The 16,526-nt window shown below is 52.4% G+C and overlaps 2 protein-coding genes across 2 annotated transcripts in view; one reads left to right on the forward strand and one right to left on the reverse strand.

The window, feature by feature from the left end:
- The first annotated feature begins 434 nt into the window (after nt 1-434).
- On the forward strand, nt 435-15,192 carry Ccdc167 (coiled-coil domain containing 167). The gene is made up of 5 exons (XM_055607007.1): nt 435-507; nt 12,777-12,871; nt 13,048-13,100; nt 13,940-14,039; nt 14,478-15,192. Exons 1-5 carry the CDS (start codon nt 466-468, stop codon nt 14,527-14,529), a joined length of 342 nt encoding a protein of 113 aa, XP_055462982.1. The 5' UTR covers nt 435-465; the 3' UTR covers nt 14,530-15,192.
- Nucleotides 15,186-16,526, reverse strand: part of Cmtr1 (cap methyltransferase 1) — a 40,289-nt gene continuing 38,948 nt past the window's right edge. Inside the window, exon 24 of the mRNA XM_055606998.1 lies at nt 15,186-16,352. Coding sequence (XP_055462973.1) covers nt 16,211-16,352 — 142 coding nt within the window. The 3' untranslated portion in view covers nt 15,186-16,210. The remainder of the gene's footprint in view (nt 16,353-16,526) is intronic.

Raw genomic sequence — 16,526 nt, forward strand, 5'->3', positions numbered from 1 at the left:
GTCCTAAATTCAATTCCCAGCAACCACATGGTGGCTCACAACCATCTGTAATGAGGTCTGGCGCCCTCTTTTGGCCTGCAGGCAGAACATAATATACATAAATTAAAAAAAAAAAATCTTAAAAAATCAAAACAAAACCGACTGCACGGATGCCCCTGACGGATGCAAAAAAGGAAGATTTAAAAAGAAAGGATGAAAGAAAGGAAAAAGTTCGCAGTATGTAAAGAGGTCTTCACCCAAGGATGGACTAAAGTCTCCGCAGATCTTATCCGCCGAGACTGTCCAACTAGAGGCCGCCCCTCACAAACATGGCCGCTGCGGGCGGATGCGCCCCTCAACAAGATGGCGACGACAGTAGCTCCGCCTCCTTCCGGCGCGCCGGCCAATGAGGAAGAAGCACGAGGACATGCGCGTGCGCGGTGCGACCTAGTGGGCTGGCCCCGTACGGGAGACACAGCGAGCAATATGACTAAAAAGAAGCGGGAGAATCTTGGTGTCGCTCAGGAGGTGAGGGGAGAAGTTGGGTTTGGGCCGCGTGGTTAGTCGCTGTGTCCCGCCGCAGGGGCGTCAGTCGGCCCGGGGGCCGCGAGGTCGAGGGGCCCGAGGGAGGAAGCGAGGGCGACGTGGCTTGGGGAGAGGCCGCGAGGGGAGAGGGCCCAGAGAGGCTCCTGACGTGAGTAGGCCATGACCCGGAGGTCAGGGGTCGGGGTGGGGAAGGCAGGGACCGAGGACCCAGAAGCCAAGGGGCCCCCAGAGGAGGAGATGCGGAAGGGGAACCCTAAACAAGGCAGGCCGTAGGGGGCGTTCTTAGAAGAGAGACTCGGAAGTTGGGGAGTAGCCAGAAGGGACAGGTGGGCCCCACGGTGTGGGGTACCTGTGAGGGAGGGAACCAGCCAAGGGTGAGCACACTTCTGTTATCCAGGCTGTTGCTAGTGGCTTAGACGTCTCCAGAGACGGGGAGGTTTTTCCTGTGGGCTACCAAAGCTTGTGGTTTGGAAATGACTGTGAGGGTCTCTGGGAATCTGGTGTTAGGGGAGGCCTTTCAAATAGTTCGTCACACACGGAAAGAAAGACAGCCCGTGCACGTTGAGGACCATGTACTGCTTTCGCTCGCGTTCTCCGTGAATCCTCGACTGCCTGCCTGCCATGCTTGTGTAGAGGAGGGAACTGAGGTTCTAAGTAGAACCCGGGGGCTGGGCGTGGTAATGCATGCTTCTAAGGCTGTGAGATGTGTGAGTTCAAAACCAGCCTGGGATACAGAGCAAAGAGGGGAAGGAAATGAAAAGGTGAGATGATACTCAAGTGGGCTTCCTGGAAGTGGGCTCAATTCCTTTTCAGTTAGCACAGAAAGCATGTTCAGCCTGTGGCCCTCAGGCCACAGGTGTCCCAGTACATCTAGGAACGTGGCCCAGAACGTAGCCCAACGTGTTTATAGATGACAGCATCAGGTCAAAAGCTCAGACACCCCTGGGGGATCCTCCCAGAAGCTTCCTACTTGCTCGGTGGTCCTCAAAGACTTCGTAGAGCTTGCAGAAGTGGAGCCGTGACTGTTTCTCTCATCCCAGGTAACTCAGGAGGACCTGAGCGTGTGTTACATAGGCTGTGCATATCTGTGGTAATGCAGGCGTTGTGTATGATGTCTGTCCTGTAGGGGCCGAACGTCTAACAGTGGAGGGTGGGGGAGGGTCACAGACCCTCACCTGAGCATCCAGCCTCTCCCTGTATCACCTGTCGGAAGCAACTCTGCTTTAGTTGCACACGGCCCCGGGGCGGGGCTACAGTAGGTAAGTCAGGGAAGGGAAGAGGAGGGCCCTCCATCCCGCTGGCTACTGGAAAACCCTCCTCAGTTGAGTAAAGAAAGGCCTTCCAAGTGTGGGCTGCTGGGGGAGGAGCACACACACCCCTGGACGTTGTCCCCACACCCATTCTCTAAGGAAGCCCAGTAAACTCGCAGGAGCGAACTTCGTCAGAACTGTACCTCAGTTTGTCATTGGGACTTTTGGTGGAGGGGTGGATGGTGCTTATGTCTCCCCCCCCCCCCCCCCATGAACTCTACCACAGCAGATGATTGTAGTAGCAACAGCCAGGTATTGGCCTGCTTTGTAGGTGGGGGAAAAAAAAAAGTTGTTGGACCTGTGAATGTCCTAAAAGACTGAAGCAGGCATGGTGAATGAAGTAAGCTGACAGTGTTCGAGGGCGTGGACCTGACAGCCTGTGTGGGAGCACCTCGAGCTGCTGTAACAGAAACCCCCAAACTCGGAAGCTTCAGGAATGAAAATGTCATTATCTCTAATGGCCTGGAGCAGAGGTCAGAGGTCAGCAGACCTTGTGTAGAAAGAGTCAAAAGGTTAGACTCTACGGTAGGATGCCCCTGTTGCAGCCCTCTTCAGTCTTGTTCACAGACTCTAAATTTGCCTCCCAGCTATGGTATATCTGTAGCCCTCAGATCAGTACCGGCATATTTCCAAAAGAAAGTGGTAGCGCGTTGGAGTCACCTGAGACTCCAACTGAGTCTGAGCAAGTGAGCCTCTGCCCTATTTGAGCTGTCATGCCATAACAAATGTCCTTTTTATGGGCTTTCTAACACCATGATTTTTGCATTTTTGTGTTCTTTATTGGTGATTTTGCTACTTCAAGAGATCCCTAAGCACAGCGCTAAAGTACTGTCTAGTGTGTCAGGGCTGTGATGAAGCTTATAGGGACAATCGTTTTGTTAGAGAAACTGTTTTTCAGGCTGAAACAACTTGACACTACATGATGCCCTGAGCAGTGAGCTCAGTGCTAATGAAAATGATCCGTTTATTAAATAAGATCTCTTTAACAGAAACACACATCTGAGAACATTGTGTATGCAATAGTTGATGAAAATATTGACCAGAGCTTTGTGGAAGCCCAACCCACTTCAGTGTTTGCTAATTCAATATCATTTTTAAAGAACAGAAGTACTGAGCCTGGAGAGATGGCTCAGTGGTTAAGAGCACTGGCTGCTCTTGCAGAGGACCACGGCTGGTTCTCAGCATCCACATGGCAGCTCACAATCTCTATCTCCAGTTCCAAGGGACCTGTTGCCTTTTTTGGCCTCTTTGGACGCCAAACAGATATGTGGTACACGAATGTGTAAGCAAAACATTCATAAAATATAGGCCAGTAACAGTGGCAGATGCCTATAATCCCAGCACTCGGAAAACAGAAGGGAAGATCAGGAGCTCAAGACCACAGTACATGTGATTCTGACTCAGATACACAAACAAAAAAATATAGCTACCATGCGATCAGTCTGTCTTAATACAAAAGCGTCTGTGGACAATGTGAGTGTGGCTGCCCCAGAAGGCTCTACTTAAGGCTAATTGTGTGCTTAGGAGGCTGAGGTAGGAAACACGTGAGTTTAAAGTCACCATAGACTGCAGTAGTGAGAAACATCTCAAAAACCCAAATGCCCTTCTTTGTAAGAAACCCAAATGCCCTTCTTTGTAAGAAACCCAAATGCCCTTCTTTGTAAGAAACGAAGTGGTGGATGTCTGGTCCACATGCCTTCTCCTGCCAGCTGGTGTGCTGCACGTGGGGTCCTGCCATCCTTTCCACACGATCAAGGCACACCTCGCTGGTATGTCCTTTGTCAAGGACAGTAGAGGAAGTACCCACTGCATTAAGGACCCTATTTGTAAGAGCCACGGTGCAGGGCCCCACTACCTCCTCATCAGCCAGGGCTCATCATCAGCTGGCAGGCCGCAGGCTCAGTGCAGCCTGAGTACCAGGAGAGAAGGGGCGGGCATGTGATAGGGGCCAGGTCTCCAGCACATCACACCTTTCACACAATGTGGCTGCCAGGTGCCCGGAGCATGCCTGGCATAAGGTGGCCAGGGGCAAATGGCTGCTCCTGCTTCTTCCTGACCTTTGCAGATCTGAGCCCATCCCCTTTCTGCTTTGCTTTCCTCATTAGTAACATGGAGAAGTAAAGTCCTTTTGTCTATCTATGCTGGATCTACAGCCCAGGGCTGCCTGCCGGCTAGGCAGGTGCTTTACCATTGAGCCACACCCTCATCCTCCAGCACAGAATTTTAAGTGTTTGAGTTCCACTCAGGATGTAATCTCTTAGTGCTTTGTGTGGGAGCAGCTCTACCCATTTTGCAGCCTTACACATGGTAAGGTGCTGGTTAATTATTTTTGTCAAGGTGACACAAACTAGGGTCATCTAGGAAGAAGGAACTTCAAGAAACTGCCTCCATCACATGGGCCTGTGGGCAAGTCTGTGGGGCGTTTTCTTGGTGAAGGATTTGATGTGGGAGGGCCCAGCCCACTGTGAGCAGTGCCAGCCCTGGACAAATGGTCCAGGGTTGTGTAAGAAAGCTGGCAGAGCCAGCCATGGGCAGAGCCAGCCATGGGGAGCAAGGCCTTCAGCAGCTTCCTTTATGGCTTCCAGGTTCCTGCCTCGAGTTCCCTTCATGAAGGACTAGAAACCGAATTAACCCTTTCCTCCTTGAGTTGCTTTTGGTCATGTTTATCACAGCAAAAGAAGAGCCAACTAGAACAGACCTTGGTACCAGGTTCATGGGTTATTGCTATGGCACACGTTGCCATGTTGTTTGGAAGGATTGTGGAGGTGTGGAACCCTGAGCTGGAAATACCACTAGTGAGAAAAGCTGATTGAGCTGTTCTGGGAGCTTGGAAAATAACCAAGAACAGCGCAGATCTTGGAGGGCCTGGCTCGTGATGTTTCAGAGCAAAGACAAGACTTGATCAGGACTGACTGTGGCTCTGGGCAGCTGGGACTGAAGAGCCAGCTGTGGTTTAAAGAGATAGCAGCCCAGTAGGCAAGCCCTCTAGCACTGACCCATAGCCCCAGCATTGTCCCCCTCATTCTCCCTGCATTTTTGTAGATGTTTGCATGGCTATTTCAAATATTGGTAAATAGATAGCTGTGTAAAACTGTATGGGCATGTAGGTATCTTCAGTTTTTTCTCTAAGGTTACTTTTGGCTGGGATATTCAAGGTTTTGAAACTGTAACCCTGGGCCTTTCTGGCATCTAGCTGTTTCTCCGCTTCCTCTTCTGGTGCCTCCAGCGGGTCTGAGTATTGAGTGTGCACTGGTGCTCAGTAGCAGTAGATATTATCCTCTTATTAAAAGTCGTGCGCTCCAAGCTAGTGAAGTGGTGATTTAATCAAAAATGTTTGGTAATCTGACGAGTGCAGTAAAAGCCCCACAAGTGAGATCTCAGCACCTGCAAACAGCCTGGCTTACTTGTCATAGTGAAACAATTACCAAGAGGGTGGCCATGGACCAGCTGTGCCAGGTGGTCACCCATAGGGCAGCCAGGTCCCCTTTTAACTCCCCAACTCTGCCCCTTTCAGAGGCCCATGAGACTCAGCCAGAAACAACTGACTGTGTGTTTAGGGTCTGAGAGTTTGTTCTGAGTGACAAGAGCAAAAACCATTTTTCCCATGAAAAGTCACAGCCATGGACAGGGAGAGTTTGGGCTGATAGGAAACTTGCTTATATTTAAACTGTGACAGTAACTGGGCTGCCTGCCCATTGGCTGCTTGGCCTGAAGTTCCTAAACATGGGTCTTAGCCACGCCCACCGTTTTGAGGCGCTAGAGTTTGAAAGCAGTGCCTCCTGCATTCGTGGAAGGTGCCCTGTTGCTGAGCCGTGCCCCTGGCTGACATCATCAAGGAGATAACTTGTCCTGACATCCCTAGTACACCATCCCTAGTCCGATTGGAAAGCTTTTGTCTACCAAGTTTCCAAAGACTGCCTCTGTGTCTTAGGCACAATGGGAATGCTGTTCTCCCCATAGGAGATGATAGACAAGTCCCTGCATTGGTTCAAAGCTGAGCTCCGTTCAGTAGCTAGTAGTATCAGGGCTAGTGTTTCTGCATGGCCTTATCTGTGTCCATAGTCACAAGATAGCTGCCGCAGTCCCAGTCATCACGTTCAACCGTAAATCTAGACTCTTACATCTGGATCATCTCATTGCCCAAAGCTGAGCTGTGTGTGACCCTGGCTGTCACCACACTGTTCTTGAACATCTGCAGTGGGGGTGAGCTGAGGGGAAGGGCTGGGAGTCGGCGCTGGACTGGCCAACTGACAGTATCTTCAGGGTGGGATAAAAGTACTTGGGAAGCGATTAGTGTTCTCACCAGACAGACTGAAGGCGACTCAGGACAGGTGGAGGCTTCGGGATGAACTGCATGAACTGTGGCCAGTGTTGGTCCAGGGGGCTAGGATGAGCTGTGCACAAGCCTAGGGGAAGGTCCCAATCTCCTGAGACAGAGTTAGAGGCAGTGTCTGGGCTGGAAGGAAGTATTTACCCAGTCTGCCTAAGTGGCAGGAGGAAGTGTTGGTTCCAGGCCGGTGTGTAGTTGGGGGCTGAGGTCGGGCACTAACATGGAGCTGCCTTGCTGGGGTCCCTTCAGGGCCTGCTGACCATTAAATGAGCCTCACCTGCACAGGTGGAAGCGACAGGTCGCCACTGGGCAGGTGATGCTCTTGGCAGTCCGCATCTGGCACCGCTCCACTTAACAGGGGTCAGGAGACTAAAACCTCATTACCTAACGCTGCTGGATGTCAGCATGTGTGGAGAGGCTGTTTGCCAGCGTCTTAATTAATGAATTCATAAGGCACGGGGCGGATGCCAGCTCTTGAAAAGGGCTTTGAGCTTTTCAGTGATGGAGTAGCTTTTGCCGGTTTATAAAAAAAAGATCGGGGGTGGGGAGGAGAGGGAGAGAAGAGAAACCAAACCCCAAACACCATTTTGGCCTGGGGCAGCTGAAGGCTTAGGGCAAGGTCTGGCCTGCAGGGTGACTTCCAGAGCTGGACCGCTCCTCTCTGTGCAGACCTTGGCAGCTGTCCTGGACTACAGCAGCCTTCACCCTCAAAGGACCCCAGTCACTGACAAGAACCTTGAAGGCTTGCTGTCTTCACTTGCTCTGCCTGGAAGAGAAACTGCAGCAGGCCTGTTGATTTGGGGGACCCCACAGATTCCTGGGAGCCTCCTCCACAGAAAAATATCGCCTAAGCAGTGTCATGGGACCAGCCATTTAGGTCTGAGGCTGCCCTGGGAGATGAGGCACATGGTCCCCTGTGACTTGGCTGAGTGGCTGGAGTCCCCAGATGGAAAGCCCCAGGGCCCCTGCCAGGGACCATCTGGGCAGGCGGTCTAGCGCCTTTACCCATTACAGTAAACATCCCAGGCTCCTGATGTGTGAAAATGAGTGGCTTTCCTGGACCAGCTTCCCAGGCAGTGAATCAGAAGAGGAGGAAACTCTGATGCCCTTTGGGGAGGAGGAGGGAGAGGGCTTACCAGGCACAGCTAGCCCACACACTTCCTTCTCCAAACTGGATGTGTTTTTGCATGCATTTGGGAGGGTACTGTGACAGTGTGGGGGAGGGTGTTTGTGAAGGGACAGTCAGCTTAGTATGAAGACAGACACCGGCTCCTGGCGCCTGCATCTCCCAGCACACGGATTCCAGGCAGGCCCTTCCAGGCAGCGCATCTGTTGTGTGAAAAGAGACCAAGCACAGCCAGGCACAAGGTCATCAGAGTCGAGGATCTGTTGAAGCCAGACCAACAGGCTTCCACAGGCTCAGGCAGGCGGTGCTTGACCTTGTCTCTGAATGTCAGTAGTCCTTGTGGGTTGTGCACATTTTCATGAAGGGTGCTGGCGCTGAGGAAGGCACATGTACCAGGACCCAGCTCCACTGTGACCTTCGAGTCGTGTAGCCTCTGCCAAGCTGCTAACCGTCTCTACTGGGAATCTGCTCTCTGCACAGTAGTGACAGCCCCTTTGCAAGGTGGATGCAAAGTCAGACTGCATGCTTGCAGCTGCCTGTGCTGCCCAGCCCAGGGCGGGGGTGCCTCCTGGGCCAAGATCCAGCTTTCTACAGTGGCGTGGCAGGGTTAGGACACACACCTGGACAAGCTCCTTCCTTCCTGTAAGATGTGGACTCTGGCTGTCTGCCCTCCTCCTCTGTGTGGAGGGTCTAGAACAGAGCCTGGCAGCTGGGCAGTGCTGCAGATGTGTTCCAGCTGTTGCATCCACTTTGTGGCTCTTGGTTCCCAATGCTGCTCCTGACATGCCCCCAATGCAGACACATGACGCCATCTAAGTCCTTGATAACCCGCCAGCTCCTGGCCAGAGAGGAGTGGGCCACTCCTGCCTGAGACCCCCACTCCCACCCCTACCCAAGGCAAGCTCTTTCCCAGCATCCTGTCATTTATTTGCTGGCCAGAAGCTCCCAGGAGTAAGGTCCCGGAGAAACAGGAACCTCTTCCCAACCTAGAAACTAGCATGTGCCATGTGGCCCTGAACCAAGCCCCAGGGGAACCCCTGCCCTTTCCCCAGGTAGCTGCAGTGGCTGAGACTAGGCCAGGAGCTGCTGCCTCCCAGCTGTGTAGGTGCTCTATTGAATGCTTTGTTTAATTGTTTCACTCTCCTACAGAAGAGCCTGTGCTCCTGCTGGCTCTTGCTTGTCAGAGGAATAAAAGCTGCCCATGCTCCTTCAGCAGGCCTAGAGCTGGCACCCTGTGGGGCCTGACCTGGCCTGTGCAGGGGCAGCTGTCTGTGCAAGTGGCACAAGTTCCTTGCCTCTGAGGAGCCTATTTGGGGCTTTGATTCCTGGAGGCTCCATCCTCTGAAAAGATGCCTCCTGGGGATTTCAGACGAATTTTACAGTTTCTCTTAACACAGTGGTTTTATGGTGCATAGGACCCCAGGGAGACTTGCCTAAAGCTCTGAGAGTAGGGCTATATTCCTGAGTCAGGGAGGGGCTGTCAGTCGGCCTAGGGCTGGGGCTCTACAGCCCTCACCTCTCAGAAGACAGCAGTGCTCAGAGCCATGGGCTGGGGCGGAAAGCCCTGAGGAGTCCCTGACTGCCACCTCCAGCTGTCCTGGCACACCCAGACTGCAGTGCAGGCCTCACAGGCTTCTCTAAGCACCAGCTCCTGGATACCTGCGCTGCTCCACCGTCTTCAGGGCTGTGCCTTCCTCTTCACATCTTACCTGCTGTTTTTCCCTCCTCTGCTTCTCCCCTGCCTTCACAGACAGTTTAGCTACTGCCCAGTCACTGCTGGGTCCAGACTGCTCCACGGAGTCTACATGGTACCTCCTAGCCTCTCAGAGGTTCACTATGTCAGAAACTCCCAACTCCACCCTTGTGTCTTGGGGTTCTTGGTCCTCCCAGAAGACTGGGAGCCTGCTTCAGCCACTGGCGCCTCTTCCCTAGATACCCCCTTGTTCCCTAGATTCATCTGGGTGTAAATATAGCACACGGATGTTTCTTCCTCTTTCAGGGACACCTTTCTGCCATGTTGCCCCTTTAGCTCCAGGCAAGTGCCAGCACCTGAGTTACTTGTAGCCAGCTGCCACTCTCCTGCCAGCCAGGTGCTCTGAGTGGCTCCGTAGCCTTCCCTTTCCCCTGGAGAAGTTCCCATCTCTTGGACTGAACCTCTTTCTGCCACAGTTTCTAGGATACCCATGCCTACTCCCAGCCTTCCTGGTTGCCAGGTCCCTAGAGCTTTGCTTCAAACACCTAAAGCTTGACTGCCTCCCTGTGCTGCCCTCATTTCTTCCTAGGACTGCTGCTTCCTTAGGCCTCAGTTGCGTTTTCTGTCTTGGGCTCTGTTAATCCCACCTTCTCACTTTTGGTTCCCCCACACCTGGCCTCTGCCACGTTAACCTACCCTAGCACCACCCCAAAAAGATTACAGAGCTTACCGGCATGCCATGTTCTGTGCCAGCTGGTGGGCTGACTCATGGTGGAGGCCCTGCTGTCCCCACTGCCACCTGCTACCCTTAACCTCACTGCTCATGCTGTCTCACGCTGGCCAGAGACCCAGTGAGTACCATTCTTCTAACAGTAGCTGGTACTAAACCTATGTGAAGTGCTGTTTGTAGCACATCCTTACTGGCACCTACTGTCACTGCTCTGAAATGTCTGTCACCTGAGGCACAGGCAGGCTTAAGGATCCTGGCATTCATTCACAAGTGACAACTGACCAGTTACAGCTGGAGCCCTATGCTGCACTTCATATGATATACCCCACTTTTAAGCTTCCAGCTTTCAGTCCAACTGCTTGCCCAGCCCTGACCCTGCTCTTCTAAAATCTTCCTGAGATTTGTCTCCTTATTCTGATCTTAAAGTGCATAGCTGCTGGGCCTAGCTTCCTGCCATCCTGCCTTTGGTCTGAGGGCAGGGAGAGAGTGAATTGAATACTTCAGATTTGAACCTAAGGCTTAATCCAACTCTGAGGGCTTTCTCTAGGGTCCGTTTTCTGGTTTTTCACTTTTGGCATGTCTTGGGTCAGCTCTGGTCTACAGCCATCTCTGTGGCCCCCACTCACATCTAAAAACAGCATTATGACTGTCCCTCCTGCCTGGTTGTGGAGTGTCTGTCCCATTATTACCGTTTCTGACAGTGCCCCTTGCTTCAAGTGTTGCTGGTATCTAGTCCCCTTCTAAGGATGAGTCTGCGGCTTGCTGAAGAACCTCCTCCAGGCCCAGCCCCCACTCCCCACCCCCATCCCTGAGGCCACATCAGGCAGTTGTAAAGAGAACTTGCTGTTTAGAAGGGAATCAGAACAGTCAGCAGGACATAAATATTCATAGAGGGAGGTTAGAACTGAGTCCCTAAAACCTTGATTTGTGTTCGCCCATTTAAGTCTCATTAAAAAGTGGCAAATGAAAGTGGGGATATTCAGTGTAACTGCAAATAAATTGGGCTTGTTCAGATAAAGGCCCCTGACTGCCAGCCCCTCAGGCCCTGTCCAGAGCATGGTGGCAGAGCCACTTGGCCACAGCCTCAGCTATAAGACTGCTCAGCAAGAGCTCCTGGCCTTGCTCCGGGGCAATTACCACTTGTTTGGGCACCTGGTCACCTTCCAGAGGCATTCAGGAATGGAAATCCTCAACCTGATCCCTTCCAGAATGGCCTGCAACCCTGGGCCCTGCCCAAAGCAACAGGGAAAACTGAACCTGGACTGGACATCCGGAATAAGCTGCATCAGCTGTGTGCAAGCACAGCTGCTTTCTTGTAGTGCGCCCAAGGGTTTCAGAAGTCAGCTGTACAAACTCCTGCCTATTCCTCAGTGCATCCACACTCAGCTGCCACTCACTCTGGCCACAAGTAGGAAGGCCACAGACCAGGCCTTTTGGACACAGATGGCAGGTGGCCTAAGGAGCTGCAGACTCGGGCATTCTTAGGGCAGGCAGGTCACAGGCACAAGTAGAACTGGCCAGTCTGTGAGCTTCTAGTCTGGGCAGATAAAATCTTAACTGGAGGGTATGTAGAAAGGACTCACTCTAGGTGAAGCAGAATGGTGCCCTCTAGCCAGGCCAGGAGGTTCAGCTGCATGAGTAAGCTTTAGGCCCCATCACGGCCTCTGGCATTTTCAAAGGGCACACCACATGGTGGTCACAAGTACCCATAAGAGATTGTTGTTCCCAGGCCTGGCTTTCCATGTTCACCTCCCCACAGTGCAGTTCCAAGGAGGCTTGTGACTTCTCTGGGGACTGCCCAATCTGCTGTCCGAGCCTGGTACCCACTGGCAGAGAAATGGTACCGTGAACCATGCAGTAACCTCGGGCTCTGGAGGTTATTCCCTCCTGTGGAGCCCTTCTGACTCAGCTGCAGGATTGACCTCTTGTTTGGACTCACCCAAGTGGCTGATCTAGGAATGTCTGTGGTGGCTGTTGGCCAGAGAGGAGGCAGAAGCCCAGGGACTTATTTTCCTGATTCCCAGCCTGTTGAGGAGGCAAGATTTTTCCAGGGTCGCTACAGTGAGAACTGGAGCTGAAGCTGACAGAAGGGGGGGTACACCTGTGACTCCTCAGAGAAACCATTCCATCTAAGGAACCCCTTTCTTCCATTTGCTGTCTCTCCTGGGGATTTGTTAAGGGCAGATAAAGTCAGAGATGGAAAAAAAAAAAAAAGACTTTTACAGGGTTCCAAGGAGCCCTCAATACAACTAGCCACCAAAAGTGAGGCACGAGCCGGCCAGCTTAGAAGCAGAGAGGTGGCCACTTAGACACCCAGAGAGTAGTAAGGCTAGGCAAACTGTGTTCGATGCCAGACGTACGATATTGGGACACAGCCCTGCCCAGCATTTTACAAACCATTTCCCACAACTTTTCTTTAAGATCTTTTAAGGTCTTTTCTTTAAGATCACATCTCTGAAATGGCAGAGCAAATGGAAGAAGATATGTCTGGCAGCCTTCCTTTCAGGAGCTTAGCTCCATTGCCATCGAGTTATGCTGAGCTTGGTGACAGGCAACATTTCTGCCTAAGAGCCACATCAGAAAGAAATAGAAGTGGTTTTAAGTTGCATTGTTTCGCCAATTTTTATTGATTCTCAGAAAAATGCCTATCATGACAACACAGACTGCACTGAATCGTATCTACTAGGAAAACACCCCTACTTTTTTAGCCCCCTGACATTTAACCCCTCCCCTCCCATGTGGGACCTTGCACTGTCTCTGCAGTGCTTGTTTCCTTCTTGAGTCTGCCGTGGGGCAGGTTCTGTGGGGTGCCACACTCTAGTGGAAACAACTGGGGACCTTCCTTGTGAGACATAGCTAACCTGGAGTTCTGCCTTTTCATCCCCACCCTGTGCCTGGTTCAGAGGGTCAGAAGCAGGCAACACCCACTTCTTGTTTCCCAGGTCTTAGCCTGTCAACAGCACAAACGTGGCGTGGGCCAGCAGGGTGGGACTTGGACGTGAGCCCCTCTGAGGCGCCGGTGTTGAAAATGCTGTGGATCTCTGTGCCTTTGTCTCTTTCAGATTGATGGGCTAGAGGAGAAGCTATCTCAGTGTCGGAAAGACCTGGAGGCTGTGACCTCCCAGCTCTACAGGGTGGAGCTGAGTCCTGAGGACAGGTAATCTCTGTTCATTCACACCCCTATAAAGCCAAGGCCAAAGGGTCCTTAACTTTGAGCTTCAACTCTTGTCCCGTAAGATCGTACTTTTGACCCCCTTATTCAGACAAGAATCTACTGCCCCTCTTAAGTTAAGACAGGGAAAAGGGTCTAAGCTGTAAACTCCTTCCCCACAGGAGGTCTCTGGAGAAGGAGAAAACCACCCTCATGAGCAAGGCCTCCAAGTATGGTAAGAAAGTTCCTTCCTGTTGCCAGCTGGGAGCCACCTGCCTGGGAGGAAAGGTTTTCTGTTTGTTTTTTGCCCAAAGGAGGAAGCAGTAGCAAGGGCTCTGTATCCTCTGGGGTTTGTCTGGGGCCATGTCCAGAAGGCCGTCATCCACAGACAATGGACCCTGCATCCCATGCCCCGCCCCACCAGGACAACCTCCACTGGGAGTGGGGTGGTTAGATAGATCCTACTTAGACAGGAAAGGGCTTCTGTGGGTGGAACAATGCTGCCACCTTCTGGGTGCTGGAAGCAGAGCCAAGTAGAGCCCAGCACCCCCTGCTGTGAGGCTCTTCAGTTGTGTCCCATTCCTTCTCTGCTCAGCCCAGAGTTGGCTGGCAGTTCTCCTAGTCTGTTCCCTGGGTATGGTGGCAGCCAGGACATCAGTTTGATCTTTGCAGAGAAGAAACTCTGCACAAGTGGTGACTGGATGTGAACGCAGCTGAAGAATGTCAGGAAGCCTTCCAGTGCACTGTTAGGCAGCAGGACTTCAGGACCTGTGTGAGCCCAAGGAGGCCCCAGTTGGCCTGACGATGCTCCTGAAGGCTGAGCACTGCAGAGCCCATCCTGAGACGGGCGAGAGGATGGGCCTGGTGATGGTCCTTTTGGTGGTCTCACACATGCCCTACTGTACTCACAGAAATGTTTGAGCAAGTCAGGCCTGCTCTTAGGTCTAAATCTGGCTGAAGGATTACGAGGGTCTGGGGAGATCAAGGACAGAGCCAGGTTTTGGTGTAAGAAAGTGGCTGGAAGGAGAAGCAGTTAGGTGGGCCTCAAGGTCGTTCTCGTCTTTTTCCTCTCAGAGAAGGAGCTAAAGCTGCTTCGGCAAGAGAATCGGAAAAACATGCTTCTCTCGGTGGCCATCTTCATACTCCTGGCCCTGCTCTATGCCCACTGGACTATGTGAGTCAGCCATCCTCAGCCATGCAGGCTCCCTTCCACTCCTTATTCAGGGAACAAGCAGCTTTTCAAGCTCAAGGTGGAGGTGGGGGCCGTTTCCCCTGTGGTTGTCCAGGAGCTGTAGCAAAAGGGCATGCTACTACCTTTTCCAACTGCGCAGTAGAGGGGCAATAAAGAGCCCCAGGCTCTGCTTCTAGTAAGTGAACGTCCGCTGACTGAGGGTTAGCAGGGGAAGCACTCCTGTATCAAAGATGAAGGGATGTTTCGAAATTCTTGTGCATAATTCAGGAGGGAGGGAGAAGTGCAGCTGGAAAGGTACGCACTCTGCTGCCTGTGTCTCCAAACTCTGCCCTGGGCAGGAAAATACAGCATGCATGGTAAAAGGTCACTTGGGCTTGAAGTGGAGATTCCAGGGGTATATGGAATGAACTCATCTTCCAGAGACAAGAAGGGCTCAGGAGGCCTCCGTGAGCTGGTGGGCAGCAGGAGCTAAGGTAATGATCAGACTGACTTATGGTGGCAGCGGCCAGTGAACAAGTAGGGCTGATCAGAAGGAGACCAAGCAAGAGCAGCTAACAGATACCACTGCGACTCCACTCACGGCAGAGGGTCACGATGGAGGAAAGATGATTGCTGCACGTGCAGCAGGAAGCACGGGGTGCTGAGGCCCTGGACATTGAGAGGCTGTGAAACACGAGGGTGGATCAGCTGGAGGCAGCCCTCCAAAGTATGACAGTCAGGTGAAGGAATTCTCACCTGGACCTTACGGAGACTCGGTGAGCAATCTCAGCACACAACACTGGCCTCTGGTGGAAGGAGGCTAGCCAGGGTCAGCAAAACATTGTTTTTCTTGTCCCTTGTCTAGTGACACTAATTAGTCTGATACCTCTGTTATTTTAGTCACAGACTGATCCTGAATTGTCACAGTGCCACCCTGGAGTGAGCTGTATGGTTTATGCAATAGAGTGAAGGTGCTTCCCCACTCTCCTAGGGTTGTGGGCTCATTCATTCTCCAATCCCTTGGTGCCTTTGGGCCCCCAGTCTGTCATGCAGCAGCCTCGGGATTTGGAGGCTTGGGTTTCACAAACCCTCCCTTTCCTCTTACAGTCACATCCAACTGTGGACAACAGCCGTCAGCACAGAGCCACATGAGCAGTAAAAATATGTTTAATGATCAAGATTCTGCAAGACACACTGATAGACCCAGGACTAGGCGGAAATATGGCGTCCTAGCACTGTGGCTGCTGGGTTAGGGGTGGGGGGTGGTAGAAGGGACCTCCCATGGTGGAGTCAATTCCAACCTCACAGGTGCTTCAGTGCCCTATCTCCATGGAAACCAGGCTGGCACTGGCTTGGGGCCCCTGAGGAGCCCACATGACATCTTGAGAGGTGCTTCCCGTTAAAAAAAACCACCACAGGCACCCTACCCAAAGCTGCTGCCCTTCCTCCCTCTTACAGAAATGGAATGACCGAGTATGGACAAACCAAAATATGTACCTCCTAGTGAAGAGGAAGGGGCACCTGAGCCACCACTAGCTCAGGACTCTAAGAGCTTCAGGTGGCCTGAACTGCCAGAGGGCTGGCTGGTGCCACACCCATTGGGGTACCTTCCATTAACGCTTAGAGAGGAAGAGGAAAAGGCAGGTCCTCCAGGCTGCCCCTGCCCCCTTGAGCTGCCCACTGTTTAGAACATCAAGGGACAGTCACACCTGGTACCCAAGACTGACATTTGCAGGAAGCTGGGCCCAAATCCTTCCCTGGCTGCTGGGATGAACTCCAGGATGGGAGTGGGGAAAAGACCACATGAAACAAAACTTTGATTGGTACAATAGCTGCTCCTGGCCTCTGCACTTGGCTGGCCTAGTGAAAGTGGGCAAAACAGGGAGCTGACTGCTCTATGGGGCAGTAAGTGAACTCAGAAAACTGAGTCTACAAATTCCAAAGCCTGCCACTCTGGCAAGCACTGACCCACCCCCAGCAGCTGCTTTCAAGGCTGACTCCTGGTGGTGTCAGTTCTCAGGCAGCACAGTTTCTCAAGGATGTGTCCTCTAAAAGACCTGGATTGTGACCCTTGGGAATGGAGAAGAGCCCATCTCCCCCATGACCAGGGAAAACATTCCCAGGCTCTTTCCAAGAGGCAGAACCAGACGCAGGGCATCCATCAGGTGGAAATCCTAAGGGCCTCCAGGATTGTGAGTCTGGATGAAAGAAAGGACGTCCTCCTTATACAGCTTGTCTGGATCTTGGGGCTTCTGGGAGTCACGCATATGGAAGCCATCTCCCCATTCCCAGAAGAGGCGGCCATAGTAGCAGGTACTGTGAGGGGTGGGGGAGAGGCATTCAGTGCTGTACCCAGGTGGTGCTGGACCAGGAGACCACTACTCCATCTCTGGCAACTGTGACTTCAAGGATGGGTGCTTTTAATAAACTGGGTTCTGTCAAGGACTCAAGTCAAGAGTTGCCCTTCTGATATCCAAAGAGTAAAGGCCC

Source organism: Psammomys obesus, unplaced genomic scaffold (assembly GCF_907164565.1).
Source record: "Psammomys obesus unplaced genomic scaffold, mPsaObe1.curated_primary_1811, whole genome shotgun sequence".
In the NCBI taxonomy this organism is placed as follows: domain Eukaryota; kingdom Metazoa; phylum Chordata; class Mammalia; order Rodentia; family Muridae; genus Psammomys; species Psammomys obesus.